Source organism: Vitis riparia, chromosome 10 (assembly GCF_004353265.1).
Source record: "Vitis riparia cultivar Riparia Gloire de Montpellier isolate 1030 chromosome 10, EGFV_Vit.rip_1.0, whole genome shotgun sequence".
NCBI lineage: Eukaryota > Viridiplantae > Streptophyta > Magnoliopsida > Vitales > Vitaceae > Vitis > Vitis riparia.
The window spans coordinates 14,762,910-14,779,911 of NC_048440.1; the positions used below are offsets into that span (position 1 = coordinate 14,762,910).

Genomic DNA, 17,002 nt, shown 5'->3' on the forward strand with positions numbered 1-17,002 from the left:
GGATCAGAAGGTTATATATAGGCGAGCTTTTCAGTTCATCATAAAACGAAATGAGACCATTCCAAGCAGAGCTTCATTAAACAACATTATGATGTAACAAGGACCACAAATTGCAACGTACATATCATCATCTAATTACAGAGAAAAGTGTCATTAAAAATGTAATAAGGACCAGGTTCTATACTTCTATCTGCCCTAAATCTTGGAGAGAAAAAAATCAAAGGAATGTAGTAGTGTCGTAGTGACGTGTGATCATCAGAAACGGGGTTCATCGAAACCGAACCCAAAATCGAAACCCTGAGGAACAGCTTGGCTATGACTATCAGCAGCCAAATCACGGGCATGGAGAACAGCAGAAGAATTATACTCCTGGGGTGGCGCTGCATATTCAACCATGGTAGTGGACGAAGGACCGGCACCGCTCTCGCTCTCCATCACCATCATCAAGGTCATCACCGCCACTCGATCCGCCACCTTCTCCCGCAGCTTCTCAAGGGAACCCTTGAACTGCTCCAGTTCATTCAACCCCATGTTCTCAATGGGGCCGTCCCACCAAAACCCACCCTCCTCCTTCACTTCCGACCTCCCCACAGCCTCCAAGTATTGCCTCTGAACCTGCCCATGCACCACTTGTTCCGCTGGAACAACCCCACGTGAGCTGGTGTCGGTGTCGCGCCCGAGGAAGCGATCGATGACAGCGTCCGCGGTGGGGTGACCGAAGACGAAGGCCCTCCCGCCCGGAGAGAAGACGATGACGGCGGCCTCAGCACCGCACAGAACGCAGAGCTCGCCGGCCTTCTTGAAGAGACCAGTTCGACGCTTGGAGAAGGTGACCTCCAAGGAGCTTTTCTTCTCAATCTTTCTTATTTCAATCTTCTTTCTCCCCATGTTCTTCCGAGAGTTTACGTTTGCCACTTCCATTATTGAGCTCCACTTCCGTTCTTGATGGATTTATAGCTGGGATTTGTTACCGTTAAACGATATCTTCCAAAAAATATTCTGTAAAAGCTAGTTACTATTTCTAAATTTAGAACGTTGCCAAAATCTAATTTTAAAATTTTAGAATTTTAAAATAATTAAGTTCATAATTAAAAGTTACTATATTTTTTATTCAAAATTATTTTTTATTTTTAAAAATAAAAAATAAAATGTGTATCTAAACCAACACTAATAAGTTAATTTTAGCAATAGTTTAAAAAGAAAAAACTTATTTAGATAAATAATTTCAATTGTTTTAAAAATGATTTTTATTTTTTTATTTTTATTTTTAAAAAAAGTGTGCATTTAATTTATATTAATAATCAAATCAAATTTAATTTAAATTTTATTAAAAAAAATAGCTTTGCAATTAAAGATGAATTAAAAATAAATAATTTTTAATAAATATGAATATGAATATTTTAATTAAAATAATAAACTATATTTTTTGTTAAAAAAGAATAATACTATTTTAATAGATATTATAAAATTACAAATATTTTAAAATACTATATATATGGATATTCATATTTTTTTGTTAAAATTTTCATGCAATATTTTCATAGAATCTAATCACCAATAATATTTTAATCCTTACTTGTTGATTTGTTTTTCAAAATTTGTTTCTTAAATCTATTTTAAATTTCAAATTATTATTTTCTTTAAAATAACCGTGCATAGTTAATTACTTTGAAAACAATCTTCAAAGAAAATAAACTTACTTAGATAAATAATTTTAGTTGTTAATTAAAAAAAATATTTTGATTTTATAAAAAAAAAAAAAATGAGTGTTAAATTTATATTAAGAATCAAATTAAATTCAATTCAAATCTTTTATCAAAAATAAGAAATAGATTCCCAATTATAAATGAATTAAAGATAAATAGATTTTAATAAATTATGAATATTAACATTTTAATAAAAGCATAATTTTTAATTACAAATGAATAAAAAAATACTTTAAAAAATGATAATACCATACACCAAATACAATATTTTGCAACAAATGTTTTTATGACAAAAAGTTGGATTTTCATAATTGTAGCAAGTTTATAACTAAAAATATTTACCAATGAATAAAAAATTTGTAGCTAAAAGTTACTTTTAGTAACAAATAATATTTATGGAAAAAAAATAAAATATTTATGGCAAAAGAACACTAATAAATACATAATTGCCATTCCATGTCAAGAATACTAATAAACAAGACAAATTAATGGAGAGAGAAAAAAAAAAAGGCAGTTTGTCTCTGTTTGTCTTCCCCTATATACATTTGTGTGAATACCCCCTTCCTTGATCACCAATTCTAAAAGTTCAACCCTCAATTACATTCACCCATATAAACACCATATATGCAGCGCATTGAGCTTCTACCCAACGAGGAACAAAAAAGACAAAATAAAAGGGAAAAAGGGAAAAAGGGAAATGACTCCAACATGGAGTTCAGAGCACAATGGAAATCGTGCACATATTGGTGACACATTCAGCAGTTGACAAAAGTCAGTTCCACCTCTATGCTTCACCTTATCATCCTCCATTCCTCACCACTGGCCTGCTCTTCAACTACAAAATACTCCTGCTACTTCAAAAGCTTTCTACCAAAATGATATGGGACACAAAACTACATAACAAAATCTGCACACTTTTCTTGGGTCATCTCTTCCTAATTCTTTTACACAATTATTTACGCAACCGTTGCCTTTACAGCCACACCATGAGCTTGGGCTAAGTGCATATCTGCTCCAAGACATCGTCAACTCTTCTCTGGCTTCTCACACAAAAGAACCATTTCAGGGCTTTCCGGAGTATCACCTATTTGTGACCCATTCGGCTGAGGAACCTGGATGTTCAAACTGTTGGAGGGCAAATGTTCCTGGATGATCTACAGTGACATAAGAATGCTCATGTCAAGAAATACTTCATTATTTGCCACTGATTAGACAACAAGGGCAAATGCTATTTTTATATGCTTTATCATCAAAATATAATCCCATTCTGATATTAACATAGATCTACAGGCAACATTAATTTGACAGAAGTATACATTAATGGAAGCACCAGCATGCCAAATTAAAAATAAAAAAATAAAAAACAATTCAATATTTGCAATGATGATATGGCAAAGCAGAAAAATTAAACCACTATTATAGTGCATAATCTCTTATTCAGTGATTAATTATGTTACCTGATCACCAGCTTCTGGACCCTCGGAGTGGAAGAGAATTGGCCGACAGCGTTTATCTTCATTCATCAAGCTTGAATTCTGGAAATGTGTGACTAGGGCAGCCTTTCCCTGGATTCTAGCATATGCCAAGGAAGCAACTTTCTCACTATTGAATTTCTCCCACTTCTTACCATTAAAAGCCTGCATAAATTAGAAACAAAAAGTAGATAATACAGCTTTATCTTCAAGTATTCATTAGTGAAGTGTCTTTCTTTTCTGTTCATGAGGAATAATGCTAGAATTCAGTTAATGTATAATATAAAACTAAGAGCCTGTTTGGAAACGCATTCAAAAACTATTCTTGAAAAACAATATTGAACACTGTTCGTAGAAACAGTTCTCAATTGTTTTGAGGAACAAAATTCTGTTTGGGACTCATGAAAAACGGTTTCTTGGTTTATTCTTCATGAAGATGTTGTATACTTTATCTACAATATAAAAGTTCACAAAGTATTATCCAAACTTTCAATTGTTACACAAAACACTCTACAAAAAACAACTAAAAACACGTAAAATTTGTTTTAAAAAAAATCTGTTTTCAGAATAAATTTTCAAAAAAACTGTTTTCTATCAATAGTTGGTCAAACATGCTTTAAAAAACTGTTTTCTGTTTTAAATGAATAAAAAGCTATTATTGATAAAATTTTCCAATGAGGCCCTAAGACTTGCAGGAGTAGAAAACAATGTTAACCATACACAGCACAATGATTCATTCAAGAAAAGAAGATATCAAAAAGAAAAAAAAAAAAAAAAAAAAACCACAGTTCAGAAGCAAAAACTAAAACAAATAACCAACTACAAGAATTCACGGCTAAATAAAGAAAAGTATAAAACCTGATAGAACGGGATAATGTGCGAAGGAGACAGCATATTGATAAATGCGTAGCCCACATTGCATTTATTCTGCAGCCACGAATGGGAATGAGCATCAGTTGCATTTAACTCAAAGAAATCGCAAAAACTTCTCTCAAATGCTCATAATTGAAAATTACCTTAAAGTCAATCGGCAGATAAAGGAAATCATAAGTACCCCTGTGATTTTCATCAATAGCAGCTAGCAACATCTTTGAGGTGTACCTTGAATGGGACAAATTAAGAAGATAATTTCATGATTAAGATTCCAATAAACTAAATATCTAGTTGTTAATTCACAAATAACAAGGATTATAAAGGTTGCTCATACTTATTGGGAATATTTTTAATCATAAGAGTTGTCCGAGTATCTTCCCCATTGAGAATTTTATCCAAGTCAAGCTGAAATTGCTTCTTGCTATCTATCTGGTTCCCATTATTCTCAACCCACCGACTCCGTCCACGATCAGCTAAACCCTCTATGTTGGAGGGTGCCAGACCTGGAAATGGACCATTACCTGGGAACATGGGGCTAAGCCTTGGAGAAGAAATCATTCTAAAATTGGCAGAACCACTTTCAGACATGTTTGCTGGAATAGAAATGCCAGCATTCATGCCAGCACGAGCACTCATATTCAACATGAAACTTCCATCATTGTGGGCCAATCCCATGCCTCCAAAAGCAACAGGAGTCATGAATGACGCTTCTGGTGATTCTGGGAAGTAACCAAAGTGCCTCTCTAATGGAACACCTGATGGAGCAGATCCAACGTGATGATGGTGGTGGTGTCGGGATGAACCAAGGAAAGAACCATGCCGCCCAGAGTATGGAAAGCCACGGCCCTGTCCATTGGATGCAAATGGATGCCCCATAGATGGTGGTTGCCAGGCTGAAGAATTTGTGTGCTCTGAGTAAGGAGCTGGACTTCCCCAAAGAAATTGTGGCCCAGATAACGTCTCAATTCCAGATCCATTTGAAGTTGAAGCACCAAAAGAGGACCCATTACCAGGATATGGGCCCAAATTTGGCTCAGAAAATGAATGAGACTGTTGGAAAGCAGTTCCATGGTTTGAATTTGTGTTGTTGAATATATTTTCTACATGAATACCCCTTCCTTGGTCCTTGCCAATAGGTGCAACCTTCACTGAATTTGATATTTGAGAATTCAGAATTGAAGCTAATCCAGGTAAATGGTTGCTAGTCGTTGGGCTCACAGTCCTGAAACCAGGGGATTTACTAAGAGATTGCAAAGGACTGTGTTCAATAGGGCTGTTGAACTGCGCCCAGCTACCTGTCATAAATGTCTGGCCTTAGCTACCATGAAAATTTGTGTTTACAATATGAACAGAACCAAAATATCTTGACTCAATATATGCATGCTCACAAAGGAATTACCTGGAGGAGAGTTGGCCATTGGAGAACCCACATGATGTCGGAAACTCCGAGATTCATCTTGTTCAAGCTCCTGATTCAGTTGCAACATCAAGCTAAAGACACAGAGCACAGCAGTTAGATAATTTTAACAGTTTATAAGCAATAAATAAAGAAAAATGAAAATACGAAATTAAGCTGCAGCATATAAGAATTAAAACTCTGTCTAATAATCACATATTTGAGATGGATGATAATGATGATGCTTGATAGATCTGTACTTTTCTATAGAACTGGTAGTTCTATAAAAATGTATTTATTGCCAACTGGTAGAAGTGGAACCAAAAACCACACTATGTTTCTATCAAAGATTGCTCTATAAACTCCCACATAAAACAAAGGTTACATATGAAAAAACATTTGAACAACAGAGCAAAAGAAATGCTCCTTGAAAAGAAATATTAAAACCTTCTCTGAAATTGATAATTAATGCATCAATGATTCCATATCTGGACATCAGGACAGGAGATATGTGTATGTGTGAGTATTCTATATTGGGTTACTTGAGTTTGTGCGCCTGTGCAGAAAATCAGAGAGTAAAATAATAATGAAAATAATAGAACACACTAAAACCTTTAACAAAAAAATATACACAAGTACTTCAGCATGTTCAAGTAAATGAAGGTTAAGACTCTCAGATAGAGGAGTCCAAACAGCTATTGAAAATGGTTCATTGGGCATTGTGCACATGAGCATCCAACATGCAATTCATTAATCTGGAAAAACGTCCACCATCATAGCTCATAACCCATTAGGGCTTTCATTCTTGGTTGTCAAAAATTGTTCCCATAAAGTGGAGCATGTCTTCTTTCAGTTTTGTAGTATTTTCAATTTAAAATTTTCTGGCTACACTAATCACATCATATTATGTAGTCACACCAATGTGATATCCACCTAGACTGAACCAAAATAATTACCATTCTCCTCTAGGTGCCTAATAATGTCCATGTACTGCTACTCCTTTCCCTTAGCCCACATCATTAATTATAAAAAAACACTAAATGAGTGCTTTCTCTAAATTGTTCCCATGAACTGGAACTTGTCTTCTTTCAGTTTTGTAGGATTTTCCATTTAAATTTTTCTGGCTACACTGATAACATTATATCATGAAGTCACACCAATGTGATATCCACCTAAACTGAACCAAAATAATTACCATTCTCCTCTAGATGTCTAATAATGTCAATGTATTGCTACTCCTTTCCCATAACCCACATCATTAATTATTAAAAAAAAACACTAATTGAGTGCTTTCCCTAAGTTAGTGAAAATCACTTATACATCATTTATCTTCTCTACTAGATATCCATAAGCTTCCTAAGACTAAATACCCACGTTAAACATTAGTAGAAAGGAGCCAAACTAGTTTTGAAAAATTATATCTCACTGTGTCAGCTTTGCTGCACAAATCCCAGTAACTTATATTGATGACTTTTGAATTCAACCATATATGACAATTAAAACAGCTCTAGATGCTGCTCTTTTGTTAGTGCTTATAGGTAGCATAAAAACATGTCCAAAAATCAAACAATTTATTAACAACTAAGATACCCAAGCAAAATCAATTTTTCCCATGTGTTTACAGAAGTCATTATTTTCTTCTTGATTAAAATTTCCTTGCCATGTTTAACTAAAAAAATCTCTAGTCTGAAAAAATATAGCCTTGCATGCTTTCAATATCTTTGCTAGCATATCCTTCCCCAAGATCCTCAGCCATCTCCCTGATGCTTGAACAAAATCTATGTTTATACTTTTCCTAACTATGATTTCTATGAGACTACAGATAATATTACCGAACGTATTCTTTACAGGTTTCAAAAGCAGCATAATCTCCTTAGATTCTGTGTTCATTAGAAAGTTGCATGCGATAAGAAATGTATCCTCCACAAAAATATGGGAACCCAAAGATGAGAGACCTCAGGGAGGCCCTGTATCAGTATGATGCCCAAATTGAATCTGAAGTGACCGAATTAAAAGCCGATCAAGTCAAGAAAACAGGGATCCCTGTAAACTAAAAATATGCTATAGTGCAAGAGATAAGAAAGAAATGATTCTACTATTGTACTCCTTCAATGTCCCAGCAAGTGTCTATTAAATCCTTCCACTCCTCAATCTACTAACACAGTCCCAGCAGAACTTGAGGTACAATATATATAAACTATATCTTTGAATTAGGAGAAAATCATCACAGATTCTGATGCAAAACAAAACCAAGATTTTTTAAAATATGTTGTAAATTTTCAACATGATTATTATGGAAATACAAAATTAGGGAATAAACTTTGTAAGGGAGAGCAGAATCCTATCAAATGAGAAACACATATCTTGAACAGGTTGTAGTAGCATTAGAAAACAAGAAAATTAAGAATAACAATACGCACTTTCGACGTGCTCCGCCAGGGCGACTAGGTTCAAGCTTTATGCGTTTGCCGGCTATGTCACTCCTATTTAATGACCTAAGTGCTGCTTCTGCAGCTCTAACATCATAAAATTCAATGAATTTATGATGCCTCTTGTGTGGTGTTTCCCTTATCTGCTTTTATGACATGAACAATAGATTACAAAGAATTGCATGAAGCAAGGAAAATGAAGAAAGGAATAAATAATTGAAAAGGCAATTAAATTTATCACCTCTTTAACCTCCCCATAAGCCCCAAATATTTGGCGGAGATCATCATTTGAAACTGATGGATCCAAATTAAAAACTACCAGAGTTCCTTGGTTAACATCCTTGTCAGATGGGTTATCCTGGTGGTAGGCAAGAAAAGGAAAAAACATGAGTATAAAGATGGTTTGAAAGTCAAAAATGACTTACAAGTGGCTGAACGTCAGTTTTGAACCTTCGGAATTGAAAAGTGAATGTCTAGTTTCCTCCGTCGCAATGGCTTGTTTTGTAATGCACGCATAGCAGTTCGCGCAGCACGGATGTCATAGTAAGATATCATCACAAAGCCCCTATGTTTACATGCAGTGTACAAAGTTCTGATCGCGCCATATTGCTACCAAAAGAAAAGGTTCATCAACTAGGACAATTATTTGTGTACTAAAGATAACAAAATGCTAGTACATGAATATGAAATAAAGAACTGTAGAATCTGGGTATATTCAGACATCACTAGGTACTTAAGCACCTAATATCTGGTATGCAAAGATTACAATGGAAGCTTGGGGCCCACCTGACTGATGTACGTGCTAAACAGTTAACAAGAAATATAGTTTTAGATAATTCTGTGTTACTGCTTTTATGAAATGAAAATTTTCATTGAGTGGTCCATGAAAAAAAATATTAAATAAAATAAAATTCACTGAATCCGTACTTTTAGACTCATGCTGCTAATTCTTCCATATATTTTCAGTTCATTTATTTTTTTTAACGATCAGGTATATTTTCAGATTTTTTTTTTGTGCCAACTGTTGCTTAACTTAGCCATTCACATGAAACCAATTCATATTCTGAGTTGACCAATGCTCGATATCATACAACAGATTAAGCAGAAAATTTTACACAGCTCAAACATGTAGATCATAATGGAAGTAGCTAAGGAACAGTCCATTCAATAAAGATAAGTTACAAGAAGAAGCAATGACAACAGATGAACAGCAGGATAACTGGTATCTACTATCTAGTGGCTTAATAACCCCAAAAGGTCGATTTATGAGAGTATTCAACTTGTATTTAACAAGCATAACAGCTAATAAAGATTGAAAAGTGATAGATTTCACAAAAAATAAAGTAGAATAAGATATAATTTCCAAAACATTAATAGATTCTTATATTTGGCCAGAAATTTATACGAGAACGGTGATATAGATAGAGCAACAGGAGCTACATTAAGAAGAAAAATAAATAAATAAAAACAAAATTCCTAAAACATTAAAATTTTGAATTAATTTCATCACAATCTGCATTTTTACTCAGATAAGTCAAATTAACACGGTCCTGATCTTCAGAACCACATGTGCCATAATTGTGTAATGGAAACAAAAGCAAGCCATGAGATCACAATGCTAACCAAAATGAGTTTGAAATTCTTTAAAAACTGTCATAAATATATATCTAATTAGCAAACCAGGGTCATGTCATTTTTCTTTTAGATTTTTGCTACATGAATTTGAATCTGGAGCCTCCCCTTTTCCACTGTGACCGCTTGCCACCGAGGCAGGGTCTAACCAGGTTAATTATTATCCATTTTACATGTTCTATGCATGAAACATAAATAAACTTAAAATAAAGTAAATAGCAAATATAGAAAATGTTACCTATAAAAAAAAGGTTGAATAGCAACAAAATAGTGTAGAAGATATGTTAACCAAAGGCAGTGATCAAGGCATTGAGCCCACCTAATCTGAATTACCTCAAAAAGAGTTCTCAGTTCTGAATCCTCAACATTACTATTGATATTACGAACAAATAACGTCCTAGAAGGATGCTCCCCATATGGATGTTCCCCCGCAACAGTTCCCGAGCCATTTGGAAGACCATAATGAGCCAAGCCATTCCCAACAACACCATCAGATAAGCTCACCTTTGCCATACCCATGTTCAGACTCTCCTGTGGATCAATTTCCAACTCCATGCCTCCTCCACTGCCAAAAAGATCATACTCTTCCACATCCTCCATTGGATTAGACAATCCACTAAGGTCAAAATCATCCATTATTCCAGCTAAAAGCTCATCCTCATCATCAGGAAGCAAGCTTCCAATAGCATGAATTCCATCATCCTCAAGTGACTCGCCAGCCTCCACATCTTGTTGGAGTTTATCTAATCCAGCATCATCAATAGACTGACAACAATGTTCGGTATCATTTAAGTTCACTGCATTTTGGAGCAAAAAGACCTAATTTAATTATTTTCCATGATAAATAGGGATATATGGAACCTTAATTTAGTTGTCACATACACTTTTCATGTGGAAGAACAGGTAATGAGCATGAGAAAAGGGTAGCATCATTTGATGCGTTGTAACCATCAGATCCAGGTCGCATCCCCCATGCACCACTTCCCACTGCCTTAGGAATACTCACATATGGAATCTTGGAAGGACCTAAAATTCATTGTTCACATGAATTATCAATCATAAAATGTATTTCAATTTTTAATATCTATAAAATAATGGGAGATGACTTTGAGAATTACCCGAAGATGAATGGTCTGAAGACCGCTCCATGTCATCAGCTTCCTATTAAAATTAACAGGAAAAGTAGAAGACAAATTCCTAATAGGTTAAAAAAAAATAAGCAAAGAAAATGACATTTGCACTCAAATTTAAGTAACTTATTTTTCACCTATTACTCAAGACTGATGAATTTGAGGAAGAGAGAATATAGAAGTGTTTAGAAAAGAAAAATAAATAATAAATAAATAAAAGAAAAAAAGGACTGGCATTGAAACCAATTTGGTCTACTAATTTAGTCTTTAGGGTTTGTGAGGCTTTGACAGTAACATGGAGTCTAGGCTTGGTAACTTGAGTTTCTTTAGGAACAATGCTATAGGTTATAAAATGCAACAAATGCTTAGAAAAGGGAGTCAAACAGAAAAAAGAAAGGAAAAAAAAAAAGACTCCTAATGAAATTAATTTGGTCTACCAATTTAGTCCTTAGGGTTTGTGGGATTTTGAGCTACTCCATGTAACATTGTTGAAACCTCACAAACCCTAAAAACTAGATTGGTAGGCCAACTTGATTTCAGTATGCATAGTATTTATTTTATCATAGCATAAATCAAAAGAAATAATAATATTTTGGTGCCAAAATATAACACAGACATACATAAGTAAAACCTATAATTCAAACAAATTTCAATTGCCTTAGGAAAATAAATGTCAATAAGACCACGACCCCAGAAAATGCAACATCAGGTTACATCAAAAAGGGACACAAAACAAAAACAAAGTATGAAAAGTTGGCAATTAAAACAAGACCACAGAAAGGTCCCCACAGCTCAATCTAGCAATTGTATCCTACATTTCCAACATGTTGCAGGAAAGATTGCCTCCTATCCATACCGACCCCAATCATCCACATATAAAAACTTTCCTCAAGCTTCCACCAGAAAATTCCTCCTCAAACACTCTTCCACTATGCTCTTTCCATACGGAGTGAGCCAAGCAGCAGAGGAGCCGCCTTTTGACCTTTCCTCCTGCCTCTTCCATCAGAAGACCATGCTAACTAGATGGCATCTGCTTCACCACTAATACACAATAACACCTTATTTCCAAAAAATTACATTCTCGTGGGTAGGAGGAGATAGGCCTCATAAGGATAACAACAAAAAACCATTTTTGCAATAAACTCTATTCTCATGGTCAGACCATACGCCACGTTTTCAGTAAATTCAGTTATCATGGACGCCAATAAGCCCCATAACAAATTATAATGATTCCCAGAGTTTAAGGAATTCAAACACAACTTCACTGTCCAGGTTAAAGTACTGCCATTCAGTGAAGCCACAAACGAGGTCAGCCTGCATTACAAATTTTTCTCAAAAACTAATGAAGTAGTGAAATTACCAAACACAATTACGAATGCAAACCAGTCCAAAATTTTCAATGAATCAAAACAGAACTCCCACAATCCAACACCCTTGATTCTTCCATTAAAGTGTCTAGGGCCAACTTTTCCATAGGGAAAGTTAGTGACTATGTATATATTTCAGGAATTAACGCCACAGCATACTTGGTTCATCAAATATAAAGCATGTGAAACCCAGATACGTACAAAAAGAATAAATCCGAATCACAAGTATAAATGCATGCAACCCACCAGACCATCCAAAATAAAAAATAAAAAATAGAAAGAACACCAAATATCATCAAACGAAAGAGAAAAGGAGAATTTTATAAATACGATGGGTCATTTCACTATCAACTAAAGTGAACAACATCAACCCAATAACAAAAACTCAACTTCTGCTCCACCACAAAAAGAAAAGAAAAGAAGATCGCCCCAATTTCAACAAAATCATTGACAGCCAACACAACAAACACCCACTGAAATTTGCCCAGGAAATGCCTAAAATAAATCACCTTTCACAAACCGCACTAAAAATCCCAAATTCCAACACTATTACACTTTCAAAAAAAAAATCCCAAACTAAAACTTATAAGGTAGCCATTTGGATCGAGCCCTACAAATACAATCCAACAGAAACAGAATTTCGCATTACACAATCAAACAAAGAAAACCCAATCCCTCACAAAAAAATAAAAATAAATAGAGATCGTAGGTACCTAGAATCCAAGTCAGCGAACCCTAGAACTGAGTAGTCGATAAGGAAACGGTCGAATACTCTCTCTCCTGGGACAGAGGATGATGACGACGACTGGGCGAAAAAGAAGTGAAAAGAACATAGAATGATTGAGAGGAAGAAGGGAACCAGGGAGAGAGAGAGAGAGAGAGAGAGAGAGAGAGGGAGATTCAACTCTATTTAAATCTTTTTTGGTGTCCGCAGGCACATCACAAACCAACAGAGTCTCTCTTCCCCCCTTTTATTTTTGGAATCTACTCTTCTTCTTTTCTTTTTTTTTCCCTTTTTTTTCTTGGATTTTGGACTTGGATTATTATAATCTAGCATTGTCCGTATTTACCCCTGTTCTTTCTCTTAATTACCTCATTGCCACTCTTGCGGTTGGTCACGCAACACACCCATCAGTCTCATCAATGGCATTTTCGAAATTAACAAAATTATATCAGATATATTATTGTCTCAATTTCTGAAATACTTTTTAGAATTAAATTATGGGTATTTACTTATTTCTTTCCCATCTTCTAAATTTTCAATATTTTACCATATTTGTTTTATAAAAATAAGGAAAATAAATAAATTACTATTTAATTGAAAAAAAATTGGCACTAATATGAGATGTTAAACTTATAAAGAAAAGTAAATCTGATATTAAATTTTTTTTAATTACTAACCATATGGGTGAATTTCCATTTATTTTATTTTTATTTTTATTTTGGTATTTAATTATTAATAAATTAATCATCAAAATTATAACTCCTCACAAATTTGGGTTTTACAAGTTACGAGTCTAATATCAAATTTAGAAGATGATACAGGACAAAGTTTTAAATGTTACAAAATCAAATATAAGAAGAAAAAGTTGAACTAATTTAAGTTAAAAGCAACTATAAAATAAATAAAATTTTTATTATTAAAATTACTAGAATTTCTAAAAATGAGTTAAATCCTTCGATCCAGATTACAAGGAGATAAATTTTATTTTTTTTGTTTCATTTATTAATTATCATGTGTCAATAATGGATGATATCGACATATCATATAAAATAATTTAATTAAATAAATATTCAAATCGAATAAATATTATAATTATTTCTAAAAAATTAAGGGATGATATCAAAATAAAATTCTCATCCCTATAAATAGAAAATTCCCCTTTGAGATAATGGAAAATAACAAAAAAATAATAATTAAAGAGTTCTAGAAGACTTAGAGAAATTTCTTGAAAATTTTAAAATTTTGAAGATCTTTTGAACGAGAGTTTGAAAAATCATTATAATTTTTTTTGTATTTTTTATTATTTTACTTATTTTTACAAAGTAAGCCATAAACTTATTTTATATCTTTAAAAATGATTTTAATTTTTTTTTTTAAATTGATGTATTAATTGGAAGTTACCTCAAGTGGGAACGCTACAAGACTTACCCCTAAATAATCCATTTTTTAAATTAAATATCTAATAAATATAAAAATAGTAATGACACGCGCATTGAAAAGGAGGAAATAGAGTAAGATATAGGTAGGAAGAACTTAGAGAAAAGAGGGTGGGGCCAAATGGAATTAGATGAGTGGCATTTTGGTAGTTTGATGGTGAAGAGAGGGGGGAGAAAGTAAAAGACTTTGGCTGCACAGTCCCAGCCATTGAATTTAAGAATAATGATGTCAAAGGACTGTTGTGTGATGGTACCACCCATTAAAGCGGCATAAAACAATGACCAAATCATAAAGTAATTTAGTCTATAGTTGGAATTTGGAATATTTCATTCCCTATTTACCCCGTTAATGAAATTTTCCAAGGAAGCAATTATTGAAATTGAAGTCTATCATGCCTCAATCTTTATGATTCCCTAAGAAAATTTTGTTGTTGCATGGGTCTCATTATTAGGTAATTAACCGTATTTTTAATGTTTAACATCATTGTGTCGGTATCTATCAAACTTTCAATCCCGATTGTTGAAACCGTATAAAAAAATTTACTTTGCTGGATGGGGCACAAATAATGACACTAAATGTATAAACATGAGATTAGATCTAAACAATAGAATCGGGTAGAAAAATTTAGACCATTATATCTGAGTATAAGTACTAACACTAAGATGCATAAAAAATTGTAGATAACGGTATAAGATAACACATAAGATTTTGTATAAAGCATCTATATATATATATATATCACATCATATGATTTGATTAATTATGTTTTTCGATATGTACAAATTTGATAGCACGGGTCACAGAATGACATGTTTATATAATATATACACATGATATGACCTGATTAATTATATTTTTCGATATCTCTATAAGATATGAGATTCATTATTTTAATATGTTTTAATGAAATAGAACGTGACACTGTAATTAAGTATGACTCGTGCCAATTTTTTAAACAAATTCCACGTGTGAATCGAGATTATCCATTCATCTGGCAATGTAATTTTTGTTCACTATCGATAACTATAATACGTGGAATCCATTATTTTAAGGTGCTTTAGTGAAATAGTATGTGGCCCTACAATTAAGTATGACTCATGCCTATTTTTTTTATTAAATTCCATTCATGCATCGAGATTGCCCCTCCATTTGGCAATGCAATTATTATTCACTTTAAGGATTTTTTTTATTTTTTTTTTTAAAAAGGGGAAAAAAAAAGGTGGGGGGTAGAAAATCATGTTGTTGAACCTGCCTAATTTACCTCTGCCCCAAGTAGGGAAATGAGCCTTTTCTTAAAAGGCCATGCTTTTGAAAAAGTGGAGTTTAATTTTTCCCATGTCTCTTAGACTTGGCATTAACTTCTATTTGGTGTAAAGTAAAGAGACCATGATTTGAAGTTTTGTGGCATTATATTTTCTAAAGAAGTGATAATCTCAATCAATATTGGTATTACTTAGCCTCGAATTTTTTAATTTTGATTCACGAAAGTGGTTAGATGAATCAAGAAAAATGAATCTTTTCAAAACCCGATTAGTTGCTGAATTGGAAATGTTATTAATCATAATTTATTAATCGGACTGATGGCTCAATCATAATAGAACTTTAGTCTAAGTTTTGTTCAAATATATATATATATATATATGAGAAAAGAAAATAAAAGTTTAAAATCAACCATTTTATATATTATTTCAAACTCATTTGGTTTATTTTAATTATTCAATAAAATATTAAATAATTTGAAATTTATATAAATTTTTAACTATTTTTTTTATAAGACAACCAAATATAAAAAAATCATTTTATTTAGTATATTATTTTTTATTTTCATAATATTTTTTAGAAATCAAACATAACTTTAATGTTAATATGACATTATAAATACAAAATTTGTATTTAAGATTTAAAAATAAAAATAATTATAAAAATAAATTTTACAAATAAACGATAGATTTTATTGAAATTTCAACATTTTCTCTATTCGTTGAACTTTTCTCCAAATTATTATTAAGAAAAATCTCCAACTATAATGAGTTTGTTTAGTTTTCGTAAATTTTGAGGAAAAATGCAAATGAAATAAAATAAAAAAAAAAGAAAAAAATAAAATTAATAAATTATTTTTATATACAATTTCAAATTTATTTGACTTATTTTTAATAATTTCATATAAATATTAAATAATTTTAAAATTCATAAATTTATAACTAAATTTAATTTAATCGTATTCGATTTTATTTCATATTTTTTTATGATAAAATAGTTTTCTTGAACTTTTTTTTTTCTCGACAAGTAAAGTAAAAGGTGGTAAATTAATAGTGGGTCCCCGAGTAAAGGGACAGTTTGGTTTGCAGAATCCTAAAGCAAATGATTATAAAAAGAAAGTGGAGTTGGAAGTTAGAAGCACAAGTTGCATTATAAGAGTGCCATACAAGTCTTTTCCATGTCATTCACTTCACAGCACAAGCCAGGCACAAATGCAAAGGCTTTGTTCGGTCAGCTAATTCCTGAGTGTTTGAGGAAGTTGAAGTATTAAGCCAAAAGTACTGCATCATTCTTGTCCCCCATGGACGGCTGCCTCTTCTCTGCTATCCTATAACAACCTACGATCTCGGATCGATCGGGTCCAACATGTTCCCCTTTGAAATATTTTTTTTAAGGTTTTCAAATAAATTTTTGTTTTACATGATATTAAATAATAAATTTTAAAATTTAAGATATGTTTAACCGTATAGTTTAAAAACAATATTTAAAATTTTTAACATTATTTGATCGTTATTAACATAAAACATATGTATACGTCAATCAGGTATCATTTGAAGAAAGCAACTCATTCCAATCC

The 17,002-nt window shown here is 32.7% G+C and overlaps 2 protein-coding genes across 3 annotated transcripts; both read right to left on the bottom strand.

Annotated features, from left to right (window-relative positions):
* Positions 1–255: 255 nt before the first annotated feature.
* LOC117923122 (agamous-like MADS-box protein AGL62) lies at positions 256–888 on the bottom strand. Its single transcript, XM_034841364.1, has one exon. It carries the CDS (start codon positions 886–888, stop codon positions 256–258), a length of 633 nt encoding a protein of 210 aa, XP_034697255.1.
* A 1,244-nt stretch (positions 889–2,132) lies between these two features.
* Positions 2,133–12,925, bottom strand: LOC117923554 (protein MEI2-like 5). Of its 2 annotated transcripts, none has more exons than XM_034841895.1 (13): positions 12,719–12,925; positions 10,627–10,669; positions 10,391–10,534; positions 9,842–10,305; positions 8,327–8,485; positions 8,118–8,234; positions 7,868–8,019; positions 5,451–5,542; positions 4,386–5,346; positions 4,195–4,279; positions 4,037–4,105; positions 3,164–3,343; positions 2,133–2,860 (listed from the first exon to the last, which is right to left on the bottom strand). In XM_034841895.1, the coding sequence occupies exons 2-13, from the start codon at positions 10,655–10,657 to the stop codon at positions 2,732–2,734; spliced, it is 2,583 nt and encodes an 860-aa protein (XP_034697786.1). In that variant the 5' UTR covers positions 10,658–10,669; positions 12,719–12,925; the 3' UTR covers positions 2,133–2,731. The 2 variants fall into 2 exon arrangements, with proteins under 2 accessions (XP_034697786.1, XP_034697787.1); XM_034841896.1 differs by having other exon boundaries at positions 10,627–10,705.
* Positions 12,926–17,002: the final 4,077 nt, after the last annotated feature.

Bases quoted from the DNA above. Each gene is read 5' to 3' on its own strand.
- LOC117923554 (XM_034841895.1), bottom strand. From the start codon at position 10,657: ATGGAGCGGTCTTCAGACCATTCATCTTCGG. The intron at 5,347-5,450 runs GTAATTCCTTTG...CATTTATGACAG, and splicing joins AATGGCCAACTCTCCTCCAG to GTAGCTGGGCGCAGTTCAAC. The intron at 4,106-4,194 runs GTAATTTTCAAT...TCGTGGCTGCAG, and splicing joins ATCTGCCGATTGACTTTAAG to AATAAATGCAATGTGGGCTA.
- LOC117923122 (XM_034841364.1), bottom strand. From the start codon at position 888: ATGGGGAGAAAGAAGATTGAAATAAGAAAGATTGAGAAGAAAAGCTCC.